The 23,942-nt window shown below is 40.8% G+C and overlaps 1 protein-coding gene across 2 annotated transcripts in view; it reads left to right on the top strand.

Annotated features, from left to right (window-relative positions):
- Nucleotides 1–960: 960 nt before the first annotated feature.
- The window catches only part of dlk2 (delta-like 2 homolog (Drosophila)), a 90,934-nt gene continuing 67,952 nt past the window's right edge, over nt 961–23,942 (top strand). Inside the window, exons 1-2 of one of the 2 annotated variants that reach the window (XM_028820825.2) lie at nt 961–1,390; nt 17,361–17,468. In XM_028820825.2, coding sequence (XP_028676658.2) covers nt 17,402–17,468 — 67 coding nt within the window. In that variant the 5' untranslated portion in view covers nt 961–1,390; nt 17,361–17,401. Of the gene's footprint in view, nt 1,391–1,416; nt 1,583–17,360; nt 17,469–23,942 lie in introns of those variants that run through there. The other variant, XM_051919216.1, reaches the window with a different exon arrangement.

Genomic DNA, 23,942 nt, shown 5'->3' with positions numbered 1-23,942 from the left:
CCTATTAGTTATGGTTTGGGTCCCAAGTTGTCCCGCATTGGCTTTGATCTTAGTCTTATGGTGTCTTCTCTGGGTCTCAAAGTGTAGAATAAAAATAATAATAATAATAATAATAATAATAATAATATTACATGCATATAGTGCTCTTCTAGCTACTCAAAGACTGCGGGAACAACTTCAGCCACCACTAATGTACAGCATCTGCCTGGATAATACATCAGCTGTTCTTGCGCCAGTACACTCACCACCCACTAGCTATTGTGTCAGAGTTGGTCAGATAATAAGGAACAGGGGGTGATTAGTGGGCCAAAATGACCAGACTGGTTGGAAATTTAGCCTGATATTGGGCAACACCTGACTCTTTCAAAGATGACCTCAGAGAGCTAGGACCTCAGTTTTACATCTCATCCGAAGGACAGCACGGTGTCCCCATCATTGCATTGAGGCATTGGGATCCACACACAGACCCCGTGATGGCTTCACCAATACATCTTCCAACAGCAGCCCAAGCTTTTCCTGGTTGGTCTTCCCAAGTACTGGCCAGTCCCAAACACGCTTAACTTCAGATGGATTACCAGTTCTGAAGTGTAGGTGGAATTGTTCTTGATCTGGACTTTGTTTGAGAACTTTGTCTTCATCTAGGACTGACATTTACTGTTTTTCTTGTCTGGGAAGTGAGGTGTCTATTCTGGGCTGTGTCTGGATATTTTTTTGCATCAAGTCTGAATGGTGAGTTGTCTGATCTTGGTTTGTGCTTGTGCTTCAAGGTCTCTGGTTCTGATGTTGATCTCATGTTTCAGATCTTGGTCTTACATGTCTGAATGTGGACCTTTCTGATTTCTTGCTGTGACTGTAAGTATCGGCAGCTCAGGCTTCCAGAAACAACACATTTCCACATTTTATTTCTTACCAAAAGGAACAGCCATTTGAGAGTGAAAAATCACTCGACCTTCCAAATATCAGTGAAAGGACACCCGAATAAACACAACCCGCCCTGCAGAAACACGTCTCGTGTTTACAAATAACACCAGAAAAGAGCGTCTCAGCGGGACAGCCAGCGAGCGGCATGTCGCGGTTAAGGGAAAATTAATTGCGCCCTTCCTGCATAATTGCATTCTAATAGAGACAACGGGATTGGCTGGCTAAGCGCTCCTGAAGGGGGCCTGTCTCTTTAAGCGGCGCTTGACTGCGGGAGAAATGAGAGGAGGAGGAGGAGGATAACGACAATCATCATCATTATCATCTGTGTCTTTATTCTCTTATTACCTTCAATTGCGCTTTCGATAAACAAACGCAAGGATACAGAGAGGACATCGGAGCGACAAGCCGGGCTTTGTTTGAGAAGACTGGGTTCGCCTACTGCTGTTGCTGCGGATCCTTGAAATTCCAGGTGTGTGTGCGCGCGTGCGCGTGCAAGTGCGTGTGTTTACACTTCACACTCTTTGCACGGAGCTCCTGACACTTCAAGCTCTTTTAATGCGCTGGTTTGCTTGTTTTCTATCAAGTACCGTTTTTGCTGTGTGGAAGCAACGGTTGAGGAGGAGACGACATCTTCACCTTGGATAAATCATCCTCCCAGACCGTAATGAACAGATGTTTACTGTTGCCTTACGTAACTTATGCTATATTATATTTTGTTTGCCTTAGCTCTATATTTATTATATTATCCTTAACCAAAAGTGATTTTTTCAGCACCTTTGTGGACCTGAGTATTTACTGTATTTTCAAAGGAGGGCTGGCTCACCTCAGGAGGTCCACATTAATATGCGGCATATGTATAACAGCTAAGCGCTCCTCCATGGCTGGATTCGCTGCTTATTAATAAGGCGATTGTTAACTGTTTATCATCCGACTTTTGTATGTAATCCTTTCATACGGTTCGCGATTGTGAAAGCAGGAATGCTTTTAAAGCTATCATTTCTTATTAACTCCTCATTTTTAGTGCTAACGTTTTGTTGATTGAGTTTTCCATCGATCGAACCCCGATCCTCTAACACTCGTATGGACAGGACTCACAGGTTCTCCAGGGAACGGTGACAGTGTCCACGCTAGAAAGTAACGGGCGAAAGTTGAACGTTCTGCCGTCCCGCACCGGGGTCAGGTGGCTGACATTGTTATTACAGGTCGGAAGAGTGCAGCCATCCCTGTAACTTATAGGGGCCAAACGTCACAAACTGGACAAGAGAGTAACTCGACCTGCTAGCATCCATATGTGTGGGTGGTAGTTGTGGGAGCAAAGTGGCATCGTTGGAACGTAACGCACTCGCGGGTTGAACCTTATTACGCCCATTTCAGCAAAGGCCATGCTTCCTCCAGCACTCATGCTTTAACCCTAACTGCAAACCGGACTTGTCGAGTTTAAGAAAAACATCAGGAGCTGGGGCAGCTGCCATTTTTATTTGTGATTAGAGGGTAGGTGGCATCAATGGAATTAACTAGCTTATATTTTAATCATTTTTACACTCTCCCCCCTATATTCAATTTACTGTCTTTAGTATGCCCACTTATTTGAACTGATATTGAGTTATGTTTTATTTCCTACCATGATTCATTCCCACTTGGGATTGAACTTCCACTCTCCTTCTTTAATCTGCACCACAAACCAGACACATACAAGCTAAGTGTCTGTCTGTCATTGTTATCTCTAGGGGTGCCATACGGTATAGCTGCAAAGTAATGGGCACACATGTTGGAGTATTACTAACTGTTAAAAAATGGTATGACACCTGTACCTCAGCATAAGTAATCCTCTTGAAGCTAAACATGTTTGGACATGGCCACTAGTAGGATAGGAGATGAAACTGGGAAGCTTGGGTTTCTACTGGAAGACGTGATGCATGGTGAGGTCAGCAGGGGTTGCTTATCTTGAGGTCTGTTTGTGGATCCCAATGCCCCATTGCAGTGACAGGGATGCTGAGCTCTAAAAATTGCCGCTGCCCTTTGGATGAGATATAGAACCGAAGTTCTGACTCTTCATGGTCATAAAAGGGCCTTGCACATCTTTCAGAAAGTGTCAGGTGTTTCCCAGTGTCATGGCTATATTGTCTGCCGTGTCATTCTGGCTCCCTAATCATCCCCTCTCCCTTACTGGCTAATTATCTTTCTCACCTCTTTACTATCTAAATGTGTAGTGGCACAAGAATGGTAGCCGTTGTGTCATTCATGTGGATGCTGCGCATTGGTGGTGAATAAAGTGGTTCCCCACTGTCTATGTAACGTTTGAGGGTCTAGAAAAGTGCTATATAAATGTAATTATTATTATTTTTATTATTACTGTATTATTATTAGTTGACATCCTGTCACTCAGCTCAGTTTAGGAAAACACAGTTATAAAAAGACAAATATTTATTAGATAGATACTTTATTAATCCCAAGGGGAAATTCACAATTAGGTATTGGGTATTATTAGGTAACATATTTTAGGCAAGTTATGTGCATTTGTATTTAACCCGATGGTGGAAATGAATTTCATTATTTTCTACTGTATTCATTTCATATTATTTCAGACAAACCCTCCACATCTCTTCAGTTCACACAAAATCACCCATCCTGTCCACACCGATTGAGTCCACTATTTGTAGTAATGGCCTGGGGAGAGACAGGCTATCCCAACAGGAGCCAGGCTTGGGTGAGATGTCATTCTACACCACAGGTGCCATTTATCTACTCAGATAAACATCGTTTTGTCTTTCTGCGTATTTTGTATATGGTGGGATGACAAATAAAGTTGAGTTGACTTGTTAAACCTTACTGGACAGGTCAATGATTATTGTTGTCACTTCTTTCAAATGGCATACAAGCATATTCATCATTACTACTGCTTACTTGCCATTATCCAACCTGCTGAATCCGAACACAGGGTCACGGGGGTCTGCTGCAGCCAATCCCAGCCAACACAGGGCACAAGGCAGGAACCAATCCTGGGCAGGGTGCCAACCCACTGCAGGACACACACACACACACACACACACACACACACACACCAAGCACACACTAGGGCAATTTAGAATTGCCAAGCCACCTAACCTGCATGTCTTTGTACTGTGGGAGGAAACCCACACAGACACAAGGAGAACATGCAAACTCCACGCAGGGAGGACCCAGGGAGTGAACCCAGGTCTCCTAATTGCGAGGAAGTAGCGCTAATATATATACAGTGCATCTGGAAAGTATTTACAGCGCATCACTTTTTCCACATTTTGTTATGTTACAGCCTTATTCCAAAATGGATTAAATTCATTTTTTTTCCTCAGAATTCTACACACAACACCCCATAATGACAACATGAAAAAAGTTTACTTGAGGTTTTTGCAAATTTATTAAAAATAAAACTCACGCATGTGAGTATTTTACAAAATCCCTAGTATACTAGACAGTAATTGCATACTGAGCTTGAAGTATTTCACATAATAATATTGCACATTCAGTGAAAATATTGCACATTCTGAAAAAAAACATTATTCACATGAGAAGAACAGACAAGTTATTGCATATCTAAATAGTTGAAAATGTACTGGGATATCCATTAGAGAAAATGGAAACAGCTTATAGTGTTGGATGATTGACCGGAAGAGAAGTTATAGGTTCTGATGGCTGTGGGGAGGCAGGGTTTCCTGTGACGTTCAGAGGATCACTTTATGCTAGTCAGTCTACATCCTCTGAAGTGGGTGATTAGCATTTTCAATACTAAATTGAAGTCTAGACAACATTCTCTGATCTGCCACAGTTCCCAAGCTGTGTCTCTCCTACCAAAGAGACAGATTTCTGAATTAGTTTGTTTAGCCTCCTAATGTCCACCACTTTCATGTTGTCCCCCAGCACACTACAGCGAAAAAAACAGCACTGGCAACTAGACACTCATAAAACATCAGCAGCATAGTTCTGCAGACCCTAAAACATCTGAGTCTTCATAGGAAATACATCCTACTTTGACCCTACTTATATATGGCCAGTCTAGCTTACTGTCCACATACACCTCCAGATACTTGTATTCCTGAATGAACTCTACATCCACATCCGTCAAAGACAAGGGAGTAACTGGAGATTGTGATCTTTGTAACTCCACCACCAGTTCTTTAGTTTTACTGGTGCTGACCTACAGCTGATTCAGCACACACCAGTCAGCAAAACTGTCCACTACCTTCCCACTCTTTCTAAGTCCTTGTGGATTTTCTTCAGTCTCCTCCAAATTATAAATATATGCATATTTATATATTCATCTTTGATAGAGAACTATAAGTTGTCCTAGAATGTATAGGTTTAGATGTGTGCATCTGTGTGTTTTTTATAGACTGGCATTCCATCCATGGCTGGGTCCTGTCCAGTGCTGCTCACCAGAACTTCCTCCTTCTGTTAAGAAAAACAATCTGTCCTTAGACCAAGCTTTTGCAATTCAAAGGGGATCCATCCAGTGCCTGAAATATTTTTTCTATATCAGCCCACTTTTGGACTTCCAAGAACCCCTGTAGGTCCCCAAGGTCCATAAATTTGTTTACGTAGTATTAGAAAAAAAAAAACAATCCATTGTGATTTGTAGTGATAGTAGGGGGCAGGTTGAGGAGACCCTGGAGAGGTGGAGATATGCTCTGGAGAGGAGAGGAGAGGAGAGGAATGAAGGTCAGTAGGAACAAGACAGAATACATGTGAGTAAATGAGAGGGAGGTCAGTGGAATGGTGAGGATGCAGGGAGTAGAGTTGGCGAAGGTAGAGAAGTTTAAATACTTGGGATCAACAGTACAGAGTAATGGGGATTGTGGAAGAGAAGTGAAGAAGAGAGTGCAGGCAGGGTGGAGTGAGTGGAGAAGAGTGTCAGGAGTGATTTGTGACAGACGGGTATCAGCAAGAGTGAAAGGGAAGGTCTATAGGACGGTAGTAAGACCAGCTATGTTATATGGGTTGGAGACGGTGGCAGTGACCAGAAAGCAGGAGACAGAGCTGGAGGTGGGAAAAGGATGTTAACGATAGAGCTGCCAGGGAAGAGGAAAAGAGGAAGGCCTAAGCGAAGGTTTATGGATGTGGTGAGAGAGGAGAAGCAGGTGATGGGTGTAACCAAACAAGATGCAGAGGACAGAAAGATATGGAAGAAGATGATCCACTGTGGTGACCCCTAATGGGAGCAGCTGAAAGAAGAAGAAGTATTAGCCAGAACAACAGAGTACTACCTGTTGTTTTTATCTACTTTAACTACTGGTCCTGTCTTGTGTCTGATGCTGCTTGGATGTTCCGTGAATTACCAAGACCAAATACTGGAATAAGCATATTTATAAAACAGATCTATATATGGTGACATAGTGGTCATCAGCCTGGGTTCAAATCCTGGTCAAGTCAGTGCTCTCACTAGGTCTGTGTAGATTTCCTTCTGTCTCCTCCAAATCCTAAAGATGTGCATGTTATTGGTGACTTGTAGTTGGCCCAGACTAATTTTACATGCGTCTCTGAGGGTGCTTCTACTTAAGGGACTGGAGGCCCATCTACATTTGCTTCCTTCCTTGTACAGACTCTTCATGAATAAGCCTTTGTTTCCTGTAGCACTTAAAAGGTATAAATGTGTTTGTAAAACAAATAGATGGATATGTGAACATTTAAAATTTGCAGGGTGTCATAGTGGACTGGCATCCTATCTGGGGTTGATTCCTGCTTTATGCCAGTACTGTTAAGATAGGTAGCAAGGTACCAGCATTCTGTGACTCTGAACTGGATTATTAGGTTTGTAAATGAATAGACGGATGGAGGGCACCATACCACAATGGTTAATGCTGCTGCCTCATAGGTTTAAGGACCCAGGTTTGTTTGCTGTCTCACATCCAAGTGATCTTCCTCCATGTTATTTCTTCAAGTCCCAAAGACATGCATGTTAGGATATGGCACAGCTATAAATGGTTCCAGTGTGGACATGAACTGCTGTCCTATCCAAGTATATGTCTGCTTGCTTGGGGTTACGTGAATATGACAGACATCATTTCCATGACCTTGTTTTGGGATAAGCAGGCTTATAAAATGGATGGGTGTTCACACACCATACTGAAAACCATGTGATGGACTGGTTTTCTGTCCTGGGTTGGCCTCTGGGCCCCATGAATCTGAACTGGATGACATCGGTCCGATTAATAATGGTTGGTAATAACGCAGATCATGATTGAGTTTTTAAAAAATACTATTGAATTTTAGTCTGTGTGCCGGTGATGACAGCTTTGAAGAGGCTGCATGTTTAACATGCCCCAACCTGATCTTTCCATCAGATGTATTTTCAACTAAGGACAAGCACGTAGCTGTCAGTATTTAAGTCTGAAAGTAAATTAACAGAATGTTATTCTGAAGGGTTCAAAACATGGCTGTCTTTTGAACCTTAACTTATTAGAAGTAAATGACACTTCAGGAAGGGTGCTCCTGGTTTCTATTTTCTTTACATTTGACATTCCTTCTTTTACTTTAAAGAGGGAATTAAATGGCTCACAGAGTTTATTGCAGGCAGTCTTTTGAGCTGAAGAACCTGACAATGTGTCAACCAGCATTTGACATTGTCATGTAATTTTCTAACCTGCTTAATCCAGTGCAGTGTCATGGGGGCTGCTGGAGGCCTATCCCAGCTAGCATTGGGGCCCATTGTAAGGATAAAATAAGATGAGGAGGATGACAAGATGTCTGGGACCAAAGCAAGAGTAGGACCACCACAGCTCAATCACCTGGCTTGTCAGGCACTTTGCATCAAACAGCACCTCTGGGGTAGAATTTGGGGTGTTACTTCTATGTTGGGACCCCAGGATATGTTTTGGAGACCTTCAGTTGACAAGTTGCTGCCCCTCCAGGGTGGAGTTGTAATACGGATCTCTAAGGGCATTTCTGCTTTTGTGTATTACTTCTGAGTGTGGAGAAATGATGAGGATGAATAGAAAGGAGTCTTCAACTTCCCCAGCACTTAATTTTAGAGATGAAGTGTTATGTCCTGATTTGTAGCATTTTTGAAATTTTTATGTGGGAGGCATGGTTGTGCAGTGGTTACTGCTACTTCTTAACATACAGTGGGTACGGAAAGTATTCAGACCCCCTTCAATTTTTCACTCTTTGTCATATTGCAGCCATTTGCTAAAATCGTTTAAATTAATTTTTTCCCTCATTAATGTACACACAGCACCCCATATTGACAGACAAAAAAAAGAATTTTTGAAATTGTTGCAGATTTATCAAAAAAGAAAAACTGAAATATCACATTGTCCTAAGTATTCAGACCCTTTGCTCAGTATTTAGTAAAAGCACCCTTTGAGCTAATACAGCCATGAGTCTTCTTGGGAAAGATGCAACAAGTTTTTCACACCTGGATTTGGGGATCCTCTGCCATTCCTCCTTGCAGATCCTCTCCAGTTCTGTCAGGTTGGATGGTAAACGTTGGTGGACAGCCATTTTTAGATCTCTCCAGAGATGCTCAATTGGGTTTAAGTCAGGGCTCTGGCTGGGCCATTCAAGAACAGTCACAGAGTTGTTGTGAAGCCACTCCTTCGTTATTTTAGCTGTGTGCTTAGGGTCATTGTCTTGTTGGAAGGTAAACCTTCGGCCCAGTCTGAGGTCCTTAACACTCTGGAGAAGGTTTTTGTCCAGGATATCCCTGTACTTGGCCGCATTCATCTTTCCCTCGATTGCAACCAATCGTCCTGTCCCTGCAGCTGAAAAACACCCCCACAGCATGATGCTGCCACCGCCATGCTTCACTGTGGGGACTGTATTGGACAAGTGATGAGTAGTGCCTGGTTGTCTCCACACATACCGCTTAGAATTAAGGCCAAAAAGTTCTATCTTGGTCTCATCAGACCAGAGAATCTTATTTCTCACCATCTCAGAGTCCTTCAGGTGTCTTTTAGCAAACTCCATGCGGGAGTTGGCCTTAATTCTAAGTGGTATGTGTGGAGACAACCAGGCACTGCTCATCACTTGTCCAATACAGTATTATGTATTTAGTGCACATCACAGGTTCAACTGGCACCCTGTGTAGAGCTGGTTCTTCCCTTAGTCCCACTACTGCCAGGACATTGTTCAACTCCCTGTGAACATAGTAATAAACCTGTTTGACTATATGTGTTTAACCCACTAGGTGCCAGCCTTTCATCTTATTCTGCTAAAACTGACTGTGGCATTCACATCCTTAAATTGAGTAGATATTTTTTAGGGGATGGCATGCTGGCACAGAGAATAGCACTACTGCTGCCCAGCTTCAGGCACCTGGGTTTTGAGCCACTCTCTGTGTTCTCCTTGTGTTAATGCAGGTTTTTGTCCAGGTACTTTAGTTTTTACCCCCACATCTTAAAGACATGCAGGTTAGACTACTTGTTGGTAGAGTCTGGGAGTCTATGTCTCTACCTTTCCCATGCTTAGTTCCTGCCTTAATACTAGAGGGGAAACTCTGCTGGTCCTTAAAATGAGAAAGGTTGTTAGGTTGGGTAAGAATATGGAAGGATGGACATTAGGCCACTAATAGTAATCTGCCTGCTGTTTTTGGGGTCATTTTGCGGGGCCAACCTTGAACTTTTCAACCCTTGTTGGAAGTCCTCCGATCACAAGGACTGCTTTATGAGATTTTAATGGGATTTTAGCTAATAAAGAACAGCCATCCAAGCATCCATCCATTCATTCATTGTCAGAACCTGAATTTTCCAATATATGGTAGCAGAGTGCACAAGCCCATCTAAGCAGTATTAACTCTTTGATGGCTGAATATTTTTTACAAAAAACAGTTCTCTGAACAACAATGGATTAACATCCATCCATCCACATCCGCTTTGATCTCTTGCCAGATGTCAGTGCCATTTTTGCCATTGTTTGTGCCTTGCTACTCACAGGAACTCAGGAAATCTCAGTCAAAACCAATGAAGCTAACTTTCCTTCAAGCAACGAGAGTCCAACTAAAACGTAATGGTTGGTTTTGTCACCGTTTACAGTTGATTACCATCGTCAACTCCTCCTTTTGACAAAAGTCGACCTCAGCCCTGAAATCTGTAACAAACAATGGACATAGTGCCAGTATAATACAAAGTTTAGCCACTAAAACAGACTTACAACTTCGTACCAGGAGATGGGACACATTATTATAGACAAGTCAAACTCCAGTCTCTAGAGCTTCCAGGATGGCACGAAGAACCACTGAGCTACCATACTACATGTAGTCTGGTGGGTGGATGCGTTGTTAAAAAGAATGGTATTCAGACTTCTAGACTATTAAATAATTTTGTAATTAGAATTAAAAAAAATATAATCATGAAATGAGAAGAATTGAAATACAATTACCTTTACCTATAAAAAATGAATGTGCACCTGTTCAATAATTCATCCTCCTCCTCTTCCTGGGCTGGCTGATTGAGTTACTGGCTCCAGATGCTGGGGAGCTCACGGCTGCATCACCTACTCCATCTAGCACGTTAGGAAAACACAGGAGTCGGGCTGACGGTAAGATGTTATAGTCTCAAATGTAGAGAAAAGCCAAGCAAAATGACACCTTTTATTGGCTAACTAAAAAGATTACAATATGCAAGCTTTCGAGGCAACTCAGGCCCCTTCTTCAGGCAAGATGTGATTTTGCCTGAAGAAGGGGCCTGAGTTGCCTCGAAAGCTTGCATATTGTAATCTTTTTAGTTAGCCAATAAAAGGTGTCATTTTGCTTGGCTTTTCTCTACATTCATAATGGCTAACACAGTACAACACCCTAGTACTAGTCTCAAATGTGAAGCATACAATGCCTTACAAGGAGAATGCCAGAGGTTTCGACTGTAGCTTCAATTCATTTGTCCATCCATTTTTCAGGATCAACCTTCCCTGTTCTGTACATCTGGTAGCATAGGGTGCAAAGTAGGAACCAGCCTTGATTGGAATGCAGTCTGTAAGAGGACATGTTACTACAAACACACATGATACAGCCGTAACCTTTTAGGGTAAACTTAGAAGTACAGGAAATCATAGTGCACACTGGGAGATCATGTAAACTGCAGATCTGGATTGGGTCATCACAGGTCCTAAACCACTGTTACTCTACAACTAAATCGTAGCATAAAAAACCTTCACCAGTTTAGGCTCCTGATGGTGGTGGTGGGTGGGGGGGTATGCTTGTGAGGTTTAAGGTTTCTTTATTTAGTCATGTTTACACAAGAAAACATGAAATTTGCCTTCTCAGTTGAATCTAATAACGAACAGAATGAAATAAAACAGACAACAAGAAAGGTTAAGGTAAGGCAGTTAGATAATACATATTTACACCAAAAAAAAAAGAAAAAAGGTTACAGGATATATATCAAAACCTTAATCATTATCTCCGATATTTCTAATTGAAAAGTCGTATGGCACTAGGAAGAAAGGAGTTTCTGGAGCGATTTGTGTGGGTTTTCAAAGTGACTGTCCTTCCTGATTTACTGAACTTTAGTTCTACATGTAATGGATGACTGTCATCAGTTGAGATGATTTCCAGTTTCTTTAACGTTGCCCTCTGACACACACTGGTCAAATAATCTACATCAGCCCCAATAACTTTAGCTGCATACTTCGTAATCTGCTGGAGCTTTTTTGAGCTTTGGTTTGTCCGACTATTAAACCAGGCAATGAAACTGAAAGTGATCACAGACTGGATCAGACTGTGATAGAAGGACAACATGAGGTCCTTGTCTACTTTAAATAGTTTGAGTTTATGGAGGAGAAATAAGCGCTGGTTGCATTTAGAAAATAATTTTTTGTATTTGTATTCCAGTTAAGATTGTTATCTAGGTAAGTTCATAAGTATTTATATTCAGTCACTATTTATACCTCCTCTCCCAGAACGACAATAGGTGAACATACAGATTTCTTTCTATTAAAAATAAATATTATTTCTTTTGTCTTTTGTACATTCAGAGTGAGAGAGTTGTTATTGTACCAGTTTACCATCCAGTCCACTTGATTTAGATGGTGGCTTTCATCCTCCCCAGATATGCGTCCTATGAGCATGGTGTCATCTACATACTTGATAATGGAGCAGTGGTCACTGTTCTGTCTCAGATCACTTGTGTACAGAGTAAACAGTAATGGTGATAAGACACACACCCCTGTGGACTTCCTGTGTTTGAATGAATGACTATTGAAAAAGTGTCCTGAACTTTAACTGTCTGTGAACGGTTTAAAAGAAAGTTCTGAATCCATAGTGTAATAAATGGGTTTACATTCATACTGTTTAATTTCCCAATCAGTATATGAGGCTGTATAGCAGGGGTGTCACACTCCAGTCCTGGAGGGCCGCAATGACTGCAGGTTTTCATTCTAACCAACTTCTTAATTAGTGACCGTTTTTTCCTGCTAATTAACTTCTTTTGCCTTAGATTTAATTAACTCGACTCAGACCCCTTAGTTCTTTCTGTTTCCTTAATTAGCAGCCAAACAATAATGAGACATAAAACGAGCAAACAGGTGATCAGCTAACCACATTATCTGAACATAAACAAAGGTGAGGGTCTCAGTAAGGTTGATTTCTCTGGTCAATAATCAAAAACAGAAAATCAACACTTTGGGAAATGTCTGCTGTAGCAGAATGAGAGCAGCAGCAAGCTATGGAATTAAGTAACGGGTTTAATTAACAGCAAGAATTGGCTTCTCATTAAGAAACTGGTTGGAGTTTGATGTTCCAGTTTAGCTGGTCATCTGTTGGCTCGTTTCATGTCTCATTTCTGTTTGGCTGCCATTTAATGAAGAAACGAATCAATTCAGAGGCCGGAATCCTTAAAAACTGGGTTATTAAAATGAAGGGAAAAGGAGTTAATTAGCAGAGAAAACTGGGCACTGATTAAGAAAAGGGTTAGAATGAAAACCTGCAGCCACTGCGGTCCTCCAGGCCGGGAGTTCGACACCTGTGCTGTATAGTATTGAACGCTGAAGAAAAATCCACAAATAGTGCTCTGACATATGAACCAGGCTGATCAAGAAAGGTATAGATTTGATAGACAGATACTTTATTAATCCCAATGGGAAATTCACATACTCCAGCAGCAGCATACTGATACAAAAAACAATATTAAATTAAAGAGTAATAAAAATGCAGGTAAAAACAGACAATAACTTTGAATAATGTTAACGTTTACCCCCCGGGTGGAATTGAAGAGTCGCATAGTATGGGGAGGAACGATCTCCTCAGTCTGTCAGTGGAGCAGGACGGTGACAGCAGTCTGTCGCTGAAGCAGCTCCTCTGTCTAGAGATGATCCTGTTCAGTGGATGCAGTGGATTCTCCATGATTGACAGGAGTCTGCTCAGCGCCCATCGCTCCGCCACAGATGTGGCCTACAATAAAGCCTGCCTTCCTCACCAGTTTGTCCAGGCGTGAGGTGTTCATTTAAAATTCATTGTGGTAATGTACAGAACCAAAATTAGAAAAAGAGTTGTCTCTGTCCAAATATTTATGGACCTAACTGTAGATAGATACTTTATTAATCCCAAGGGGAAATTCACATACTCCAGCAGCAGCATACTAATAAAGAAAATATTAAAGAGTGATAACAATGCAGGTATAACAGACAATAACTTTGTATAATGTTTGTGAATTTCCCCTTGGGATTAATAAAGTATCTATCTATCTATCTATCTATCTATCTATCTATCTATCTATCTATGTAATGTTAAAATCCATCCACCCCGCCCAAACCCGGGTGGAATTGAAGAGTCGCATAGTGCGGGGGAGGAACGATTTCCTCAGTCTGTCAGTGGAGCAGGACGGTGACAGCAGTCTGTCGCTGAAGCTGCTGCTCTGTCTGGAGATGATCCTGTTCAGTGGATTCTCCATGATTGACAGTAGCCTGCTCAGCGCCCGTCGCTCTGCCACAGATGTCAAACTGTCCAGCTCCGTGCCTACAATAGAGCCTGCCTTCCTCACCAGTTTGTCCAGGCGTGAGGCGTCCTTTTTCTTTCTGCTGCCTCCCCAGCACACCACCGTGTAGAAGAGGGCGCTCGCCACAACCGTCTGATAGAACATCTGCAGCATCTTATTGCAGATGTTGAAGGACGAGATGTAAGATAACAAGCAGAGCATCTTCCACACTTCTGTTTGCACAATAAGCAAATTGATTGGAGGTGTCTCAGGCAGATGATGAAGCCAAGGAAAAAGTGCTGGACAGGACACCTGTCCATCAGCGCCCACTTACTTACAGAGTACAGTGCAAGTTCTTACTTTATTGTCCCTGCAAGATGTCATAATGAACAAGACTATATTAAAAATGGCTGATATGTGTATAGTGGTGTTTTCTGTACAGCAGTGAGAGTTTCGACTCTATGATATGTTCTGTATTGTACACGTGATTATACTAAAGCATATCCACACATGGGTACATTTGAAGTCTCCAGTGACCCTAACACACCTCTTCAGGGTATGAGAGGAAGGACAGTTTGGAGAACCTGTAGTTCCCAGACACTGAAATCAAAAGATGGTAAAAACCTAACATGGACATGAACTTGGGGCTGGCGCATAAGTTCTTGGGTTCTTCATTCATTTGGTGTTAGCTGGTCTAAGGTCTTTACCTCCAATGCCCAAGTGAAGTTGTTCAAACTGTGAATCCAACTTTGGAAAATGCAAATTTGTTCACAGGTGTGTTTTTTTTTTTTCTAATATCTCTCTGTAAGAGCCATTTGCTAGTTATGTAAGTTAAGTGAAATGTTTGCCTGTATATTAGCGCTTAGTCTATGGAGGCTCTTATAACCTCCACAAGCTGAATTGAATTGGAATATTCAAACTATTTCTTGTCTCTCTGACTGTAGATTAGTCTCCATTAGTGAGCTGCCTTGCCGAGAGTAAAGCATGGAGGGCCCACAGTTTTAAACCGGGCCTTAACATGTCCTATAGCATGACAGTTAACATGCAGCGCCGTATGTTTAGAGCGTACTGAAGTCGAAGTAAAGTATAGAAACAACTGAGGTTTGACAAGAAAAGCTAAGTTTAGAGAAGAGACATTTTTCAAATTTTTTCACCTTTTATTCTGCATGTGTAACAACATTTTTTCTTGTGTGGACTGTTTGATTTGAATTTTCACTAAAACTTTTAAAGCAAACTTTTGGACTGAGAGATTTCTTTCAACATGCGTTTGACCCGTGCTTGATCCTGCCTTACTCACCAGCAGCTACACTCTCAAAACTCAATAAATACCAAATCAGTGTACACAATATATATAAAACTAGCCATGTGCACCCAACTACGTTGCACGTGTTAAAGTTGTCTGTGAAGGGCTCCCTGTTTAAACGTGGCTGCCAGTTGTGAACTAGGCCCTTCATCGCACAGCATTTGATTGTTTATAAGGGAAACAAAATTACAAAAGAAAACCCTTGGACATTGATTCGATAGGAACGGCCTACTCGGAATCACTGTCCGAATAGTAATTATGTGGTGGTGTAGGAGCATTTCTGCTTCTCTCCGTTCACAGTCCGTCTCATTTTCACGACACTGTCTGTCATTTCCTCTCACAATCTCTTCTCAACCTTTCTCCAATCTCGCAGGTTGCTTTCTGGCAATCCAAAGAGTAAGGCAATATACACGGAGCAATGGTTATAAAAGGGGGAAACATAGGTATCCAGGCTCTTTAAAGCATAAATTGGGATCACTTCACTGACATGTGAGCAAGCCACGGTACAACTGTGAGATGCGCAGCACTCGCCAGCTACAACGTAACAATAATAATTTCCGGAACGTGCTGTTACGTTATCATTCATTTTACCCACGGTCTTTCTTTCATTCATACTGTATGTTACGTAGGCACGTACCCTTTATCTTCGGCAATCTCATTCACTAACCAGGCCTCAGGAGCTAACCAGCGTAACACTGTCCACCACCCCTTTCGTTATTCTGGCACATTGTTGACATCCGTGAGTAACAACAACGTACTAAACTGGAAGGTGGGCTACGCATGCGTGGAATTTGCGGACAAACAAAGATCAAGATCCAAATGAAGATTATATATAAAGATTAGTTAATTTAAAGCACAACAATTTGTTTAGTTTGAATGTCTGTGTTTTGAGGTGTGACTGGAGTACTACAGTCTTCAGTAGTATAAGCCTGGAGGAGATTCTTAATGCAATGCCTATGTTTTAGCTGTCTCTCTACTGCCATCTAGTGCTTCTTCTTCTAATTCATTCGCGGACAAACAAAGATCAAGATCCAAATGAAGATTATATATAGAGATGTTTACCAAAATATAGATAATAAGCTGTAAATTGACTGAGAGTATTTATATTTTTATAAACAATTAAAAATATTTGTAAATATTTTAGCAATAAAAAAGTGGCCATTTACAGCAAATTATCGGTGCTCACACTATGCTCGTGTACTTTGCAATCGATGGAAAGGGCACATTGCTAGGCGGCATGGTGGTGCAGTGCTAGTGCTGCTGCCTCGCAGTAAGGAGACCTGGGGGTTCGCTTTCCGGGTACTCCCTGCGTGGAGTTTGCATGTTCTCCCCGTGTCTGCATGGGCTTCCTCCTACAGTCCACAGACATGCAGGTTATTTGCATTGGTGATCCTAAATTGTCCCTAGTGTGTGTGTGCTTGGAATGTGTGTGTGCCTTGAGATGGGCTCGTGCCCTACCCGGGGTTTGTTCCTGCCTTGCGCCCTGTGCTGGCTGGGATTGGCTCCAGCAGACCCCCGTGACCCTGTGTTAGGATATAGCGGGTTGGAAAATGACTGACTGACTGACTTCCATGCTATCACCACAAGGCGGTTTAAAATTCAGACAGAGTTGTGGACATCGACATTTTGTAAATGTTCAGGCAAAACAAGCTTTTTCAGTTTGTTTGGGTTGAAATAAGCTATGAGAATAAACGTTAGAAAACAGGAGCAGCTCTAGGCCATTTTCATTTTGTAAAAGTAGCTCTCAGGGGAAAAAAGTTTGGAGACCCCTGTATGAGAATGAGTGAATGAATGAGCAAATGAGTGAGTGGATGAATGCAGAGATATGCAGCATTTCCTAAATTCACTTGCTGGAGTTTGCTATGGAGATATTGTTGTATAATTGTGTGAAATGCTGGACTAAAGTTTGCTGTAATACCTGGGTAATATAAATTTTTAATTTTGTGATATTATGAAATGCAGAAGTGCTGTTAACGTGGTGAAAGCGCATAGTGTAGGGACTCTGGCATTATGAGTTTGCCGTTCTACAGCAGCAATTCACATTAGCAGTCACTGATTTTTCTTGTTCCAGGGTTAACTGTCAGGACCGGGAGAAAACCTAAACACACTGAACCCTCCTGTCAAAGGGTGTGCCATTAAAACTCTCATCTGTCTGCTTTAACATCCTTAGCCCTCTTGTGAGACATGCAATTACCAACTCCATTGCCTTCTGCAGGCCTAAGAATGGATTTGAACTTGAACCTTTCTCTTTGTTTTAGGACCCCCTTCCATTAAAGGCATATTTTACTCTACCATAACCATGTGGAAGCTGACTCTTCTAGTGATGACCATGTGGATGGCTCTGACTTGGCACAATGTGGCTCAAGGTACGACTTGCTTCATTGCTCTACCTCACGATATTTCATGCATGTGAAAAGTAGTGTCAGGACATAAACATCTACCAAATACGTGATGTCCAGCTGAAGATAACTGAAATCTGACCATTAGGCCAAAAGGCCACTTTATGTCATCTGTCATCCTGTGATGATTATTACATACAGTAGATTTAGAAAGTATTCAGACCCTTTTACTTTCTGCAAACTTTATTGTGCTTTAGATATCATTTTAAATGCATTCAACCTATACTCTATAACTCAGAATGATAAAGTGAAAACATGTCTTCAGAGAGGTTTGCAAATTTAAAAAAAAATCAACAACTGAAAATTATATTTTTTCCTTTCATTTAATGTGCAATATAAGTTCTATCTCATACACCTTGAAAATGTAGTCTTCATGGACACTTATCAAAATTACTAATGACCTCCTTATGGCAGCTTATTCTGGTTTAATTCCTATTCTCATCCTCCTTGATCCGAGTGCAGTCTTTGACACTATTTGTCACACGACTCTTCTCATTAGATGATCTCCGATTGGCATTACCCACACTCTCCACTAGATTGGTTCAGATCCTACCTCTCAGGCAGCACTCGGTTTGTTCAGCATAAAACTTTCACATCCCAACCCACCGCTGTCACTTCAGGTGGGCTCTGTCCTGGGGCCCCTCCTTTTCATTATTTACCTCCTTCCCCTTGGTGACATCTTTAGTAAATGTAACATTAGATTCCACTGTTTTGCAAACCTACTGCTTCCTTTCCACCCTCCTCGCTTATTGACTGCATAGCAGAACTCAAATCCTGGTTTTCTTCAAATTTTCTTAAATTAAATAGTGACAAAACTGAGGTTCTCCTCATTGGTACAAAATCAACGTTATCCAAAACTGATCCTTTTTCTTTTGTTATTGATAATTCCTCTGTCTCCCCTTCCCCACAGGTTAAGAGTCTGGGTGTCATCCTTGACAGTACTTTATCTTTTCAGTCCCACGCCAATAACATCTCCCAGTCTGCATATTTCCACCTGTGTCACATTAATGGTATTCGCCCCTCACTCTGCACACCACTGCTATCCTCGTTCATAGCCTTCTCACTTCTCGTCTGGATTATTGCAATTCCCTTGTCTTTGGTCTTTCTCACAAATCTCTTGATAAGCTTCAACTGGTCCAGAATTCAGCTGCCCGCATCATTACTAGAACCCCCTCTATTCACCATATCACTCCTGTCTTGCAGCAGCTTCACAGGCTTCCAGTTAAGTTCCACATTCAATTCAAAATTCTTCTGTTAACTTTTAAGGCTCTCCACAACCTCGCCCCTCCATATCTGCCTGACCTCCTCCATGTTGCCATTCCCTCCTGTACCCTTAGATCCTCTTCCAACATCCACTTGACTGTCCCCTTCGTCCGTCTTACCACCATGCTCTGCTCCCCAGCTCTGGAACTCACTACCATCTGAGCTTAGAAATATTGAATCATTCTCACTTTTCAAATCTAAACTTAAAACTCATCTGTTTAAGACTGCTTTTTCTCTTTGATTACAATTGCTCTGTCTGATTTTAATTTTTGTATTTTAGTTTTGTTTATAATCTGTGTTTTATTTATTGTTCGGTGTCCTTGAGTGTTTAGAAAGGTGCCTACGAATAAATAAAATGTATTATTATTATTATTTATTATTATTACTATAAACATCAGGATTTTTTTATATACAGTACATGAAAAATTCTGTGTTAGGGTGTGCACGATACTCAGTTATAATAACAGAAATTTAGGAGATGGTGTTTGTGTGTTGTTGTCGCTATGTTCTCTGTCGTTGTAATCAGACACAGTTGGGGTCTTGAAGTGAAATGAGGACTGAATTTTTGGTTTGCTCAATTTCCTGTTCATGTTATGCCACGGATTAGGTTAAGAGAATACTTTTTTCATTCATGTTCATGTCATTTATGTAAAAGCAATCATGATTGTGTTCATTTGTCCACATTTTTTTCTATATTTAGTATAGTTTAGCTGGAGTTAGCAGTGAGTGGCAAGTAGCCTTGAGCAGGACACTCAGTTACCCACTGGCCCCCAGTCCTAAAGTCAAAGTTAGCCTTAGCCGAATTCACACTGCCAAGTGACTTGTTAGGAAGGGCATGCTGCCCAAGAAGGCATCTTTAGTCCAAGATGTCAGTCACTGTGAAAGGTAATGTGTGAGTGCAGCAATGGAAGAACCACCTCCTCTTCTATGCTCTCCCAAAGCTAGTTTTACATTGTAGAAGAAGGGCCCATAATGCGACAGTAATGCAATTTGGAATGTACTTACTGCAAAAGGCCACAAACATGTAGCAGCACTTATCACCTCTGTCATATTCTGTCTTGATTTAAGTTGTGAATCATAAAAAATTGAAGAATTGATTTTCTAAACCTGGTTATTCCAACTTTGGGTCATGGGGCAGCACTGGGCACTCTGGTGCCGGTCCATCGCACAACTCGCTCTGTCATCCAAGGACAACTTAGCATTGCCCATCAGCCTAATAAATTCAGCCTTGGGAGGTAGGAGGAAATCTGAGTGTCTATCTGTGTATTATACGGTGAATTGGGAAAGTATCCACACCCCTTTGCTTTATGCACACTTTAGTGTGTTCTAGATTTAATTTGAAATGGTTAAATTTGCCATTTTCGCCCATCAATCTACACTCAATGCATGTGTGTTTGTATGTATGTATGTTCCAGCATCACTTCCGAACGGCTGGAGTGACTTTCATAAAAATTGATGCACGTGTTTCTCATTGGTCAACTAAAAATACTGTAGGGTGAAATCAACCCTAACCCACACCCTTCTGGGTAGGGTGGGGGGTGATCTTGCGGTCTTGTATGCATATTATCATCCAGTTGACACTCAGAACAACCACTAGAGGGCGAACTGGAGGCGACTGCCAGCATTCTTTACGTTTGAGCACCACCACGACCCTGTTGCTTTTGAAATTAAATAGAGTTGGCCAGGTTGGCATCCCAAATCTTTTTGGGACTCCTTGACGCTCTGAACGTTTCTGGTGTGCTCCGTAAAAGCAACAGAGAGTTTTATCATGAAAAATCCGTAGTATTATTTGTTTGTCGTTTTAATGTTTATTTTTGTTAACTATATTTTCATCTTGCATTATTCTTATTGTAACAATGTTGCAGTGGTAATAAAATTAAATCAACCTAATAATAATAATTTAATTGACTTTTTATGTCGTCAAAAATTCTGCATGTAAAAACTTAATTACTACACCACAAAACAAAAATTAATCTGTCAAAAAACCTTAAAAAAGGCTTCACTTTTCCCATCGTGTTTACACTACTTTGAATGTATTCCACGATTATATTTTGATTAAAATACACTGTTATATTATATACAAGATAAGTAAGCAATTTTATTTTTATCTACCATAAACATCCTATATTTATTTTGTAGATTCAGTGGTTCTCTTTGTGATTTTTCATTATTTATTAATGAACTAAATGTCATTTGTTTTGCAACATCATAGATAACATGTTGGTGCTACAATATTTTTGTAAAAAAGAAATAAATTTTTTTAAATACGTTCATAATCAAAAAACTAATTTCATTAACTTATCAAGATCGAAGATATAGACCAAATATAGCTATGATATCTCTCTCTCTCTCTCTCTCTCTCTTATATATATATATATATATATATATATAATTATAAAATCCTAAGCCTAAAAGTGCAGCGATTTTATGTCACGTTTTTTGTCACGCTTTAAATCGGGCTCATTTTAAAGCCTACATATATTTGTTTGGTATCATTCTTTTCAGAATTTATTAATTATGTGATGTTGTTAGATTTTCAGATTCTTATTCCATTTTTAAATTAGAAACTAAAAAATATCAAGAACTCACGTCCCACGAGATGGGACTTTGTGCCAAAAGATTTAACCAGGCCCGGGGCCAGAGATTAAAAGACAAAGAGTAGGACATCTGCTGTACAGGCTTTTAAATGTTCGAAGCGCCGTGCAAGATGCAGATCATGCGGCACGGCAGCAGCAGCAAGCTAGTAGCTGATCGAGCAAAGAGGAGGTAAAAATAACACTGTATTTGTTTCCCATTGTATCACCGTATAAGAGGGGGTTTCGGAGGAGCGACTAGCGTCTCCTTGGGGTGCATTCAGCCTCCCTCTTCACAATGCGAGCAGCAGAGACGTGAAGTGGCTGGTGTGTAGCGCAGGTTGGGGGGGTTGGAGAGCAAAGCGAGCAGGGGGAAACCATCCATCCATCCATCCATCCATTTTCCAACCCGCTGAATCCAAACACAGGGTCACGGGGGTCTGCTGGAGCCAATCCCAGCCAACACAGGGCACAAGGCAGGAAAAAATCCTGGGCAGGGTGCCAACCCACCACAGGACACACACAAACACACCCACACACCAAGCACACACTAGGGCCAAATTAGAATCGCCAATCCACCTAACCTGCATGTCTTTGGAATGTGGGAGGAAACCGGAGTGCCCGGAGGAAACCCACGCAGACACGGGGAGAACATGCAAACTCCACGCAGGGAGGACCCGGGAATCGAACCCAGGTCCCCAGATCTCCCAACTGCGAGGCAGCAGCGCTACCCACTGCGCCACCGTGCCGCCCTCAGGGGGAAACCACCTAGTTTAACTTAATACTTATTTATATACATAAAATATTTAACCTTTGATTGCAAAAGAATTTCAAATGGAAGAGAATAATTGGAGATTCAGTCTTGCATGTCTGTTATCATCCACTTCACACTGGGAACATTTGGACAATCATTGAAAATTGCTGGAATCAATTTGGACACAGCCTGTTTCTCACATGGCCAACTTTATGTGGCATGTTCAACAGTAGGATGTCCTAAGAACCTTTATATATTGGCTAAAGATGGAAAAACAAAAAACATTGTATATAACAACACACTTCAGCAAACAATACAAGCACATTAGTGAGTCTTCATTGTTTGTTCATTTATTTTTATTTTTAAAGTTGTGTTTTTTTAATTATATTTTTCTCAAACTATTAAAAAAAAAAACACTTTATTTTCCTCTCGGACAACGTCGGGTATTTCAGCTAGTAACCCATAATAACAAAGTTAAGAAAGGTTTAATCATTTTTTAAATCATACCACTGAAAACGATCTATCAATCATATAGTGCCTTTTATACTGATTTATCTTTCTATAACCTACTAGCTGATTACCCAGTGGCTTCGCTTACTGAGTGCAAGGGAAAAAAATAAAATGTAGTATTTATAAAATAAGTTTGTTAATTGCCAATTTTAATTTTCAACAAATAAAGAGCATTTACAATAACATAGAAATTAATATAAGCAACATTATTAACATCATTATCATATGAGAATATGAAGTAATATATAAGAAGCACATTGCATATACAGTAAATATAAATTATTAAACAGTAAAATATTTTGATAAAAGAATTTGAACAACATATACTGTAAGAAGCATATAAATTATTAAACAGTAAAACATTAACATTTAAGAAGGAAAGATATTTTGAGTACTATTGCAGTGCTTTCGGGTATACTACATTTTTTGTTTGGCCATTACGTGCATAAATGTATACATTTTTTGGTGTACCTACCCAAGAACATCCATCCATCCATCCATCCATTTTCTAACCTGCTGAATCCGAACACAGGGTCATGGGGGTCTAGAACATGCAACATATAACTGACTGTGGGAGAAGCATGGATTTTAAACACGCGTTGAATAACTGGTAATGTTTGACGAAAATCTCCTGTGAGTAAAACGACAGTGCCTCCCATTATTTTGCTAGGATCTCTGAGATCTTGCATTGTTCGGTTCAAGGCTTCTTAAGTTCTTTTATGTGCCATGGTGCACTCATCCCAAACTATTATCTTTGAATGTTGCAAGACTTTTGCCTTTCCAGAGCCCTTGCATATGTTGCAAATTGTGTTTTCGTCGTGAGCGAGGTTTAATGGTAATTGCAATGCCGAATGTGCTGCACGGCCTCCATCTAATAATGTAGAAGCGATTCCCGATGACGCTACAGCCAGAGCTATGTCACCATTCACTCTCTCGGCAAGAATCAGGTTTATTAAGAATGTTTTTCCTGTTCCTCTGTGGTCATACGTAATTTCCATTTCAAATGCTCATACGTAATTTCCGTTTCAAATGCGAAAAGAATTTTATATACTGTAGATATCTTGTCAGTTGCCCACATTACATAAGTTGCAATATGTAAAAACTGTCATTTACCAGAATAAGAGTGGGCAAACCAAGTTTAGCTCATCCTAACATTATTTATCTATAATACAGTGTCTTTCATATCAGTTTGTTTATTTTTCTATCTACATATGTTTGTCTTTGTAAAATATGGTGCCTTTCAAATGTGTCATGTCTGCCTATTATATGTCTTTCAAATCTGTCTGTCTCTCTGTCCATTATGGAGAGCCTTTCATATCTATCATGAACGGAACTATATGA

The sequence above is a fragment of the Erpetoichthys calabaricus genome, chromosome 15 (assembly GCF_900747795.2).
Source record: "Erpetoichthys calabaricus chromosome 15, fErpCal1.3, whole genome shotgun sequence".
Taxonomy (NCBI): Eukaryota; Metazoa; Chordata; class Cladistia; order Polypteriformes; family Polypteridae; genus Erpetoichthys; species Erpetoichthys calabaricus.
The sequence above is the reverse complement of the archived record's forward strand: the minus strand, read 5'-3'. Positions and strand labels throughout refer to the sequence as shown.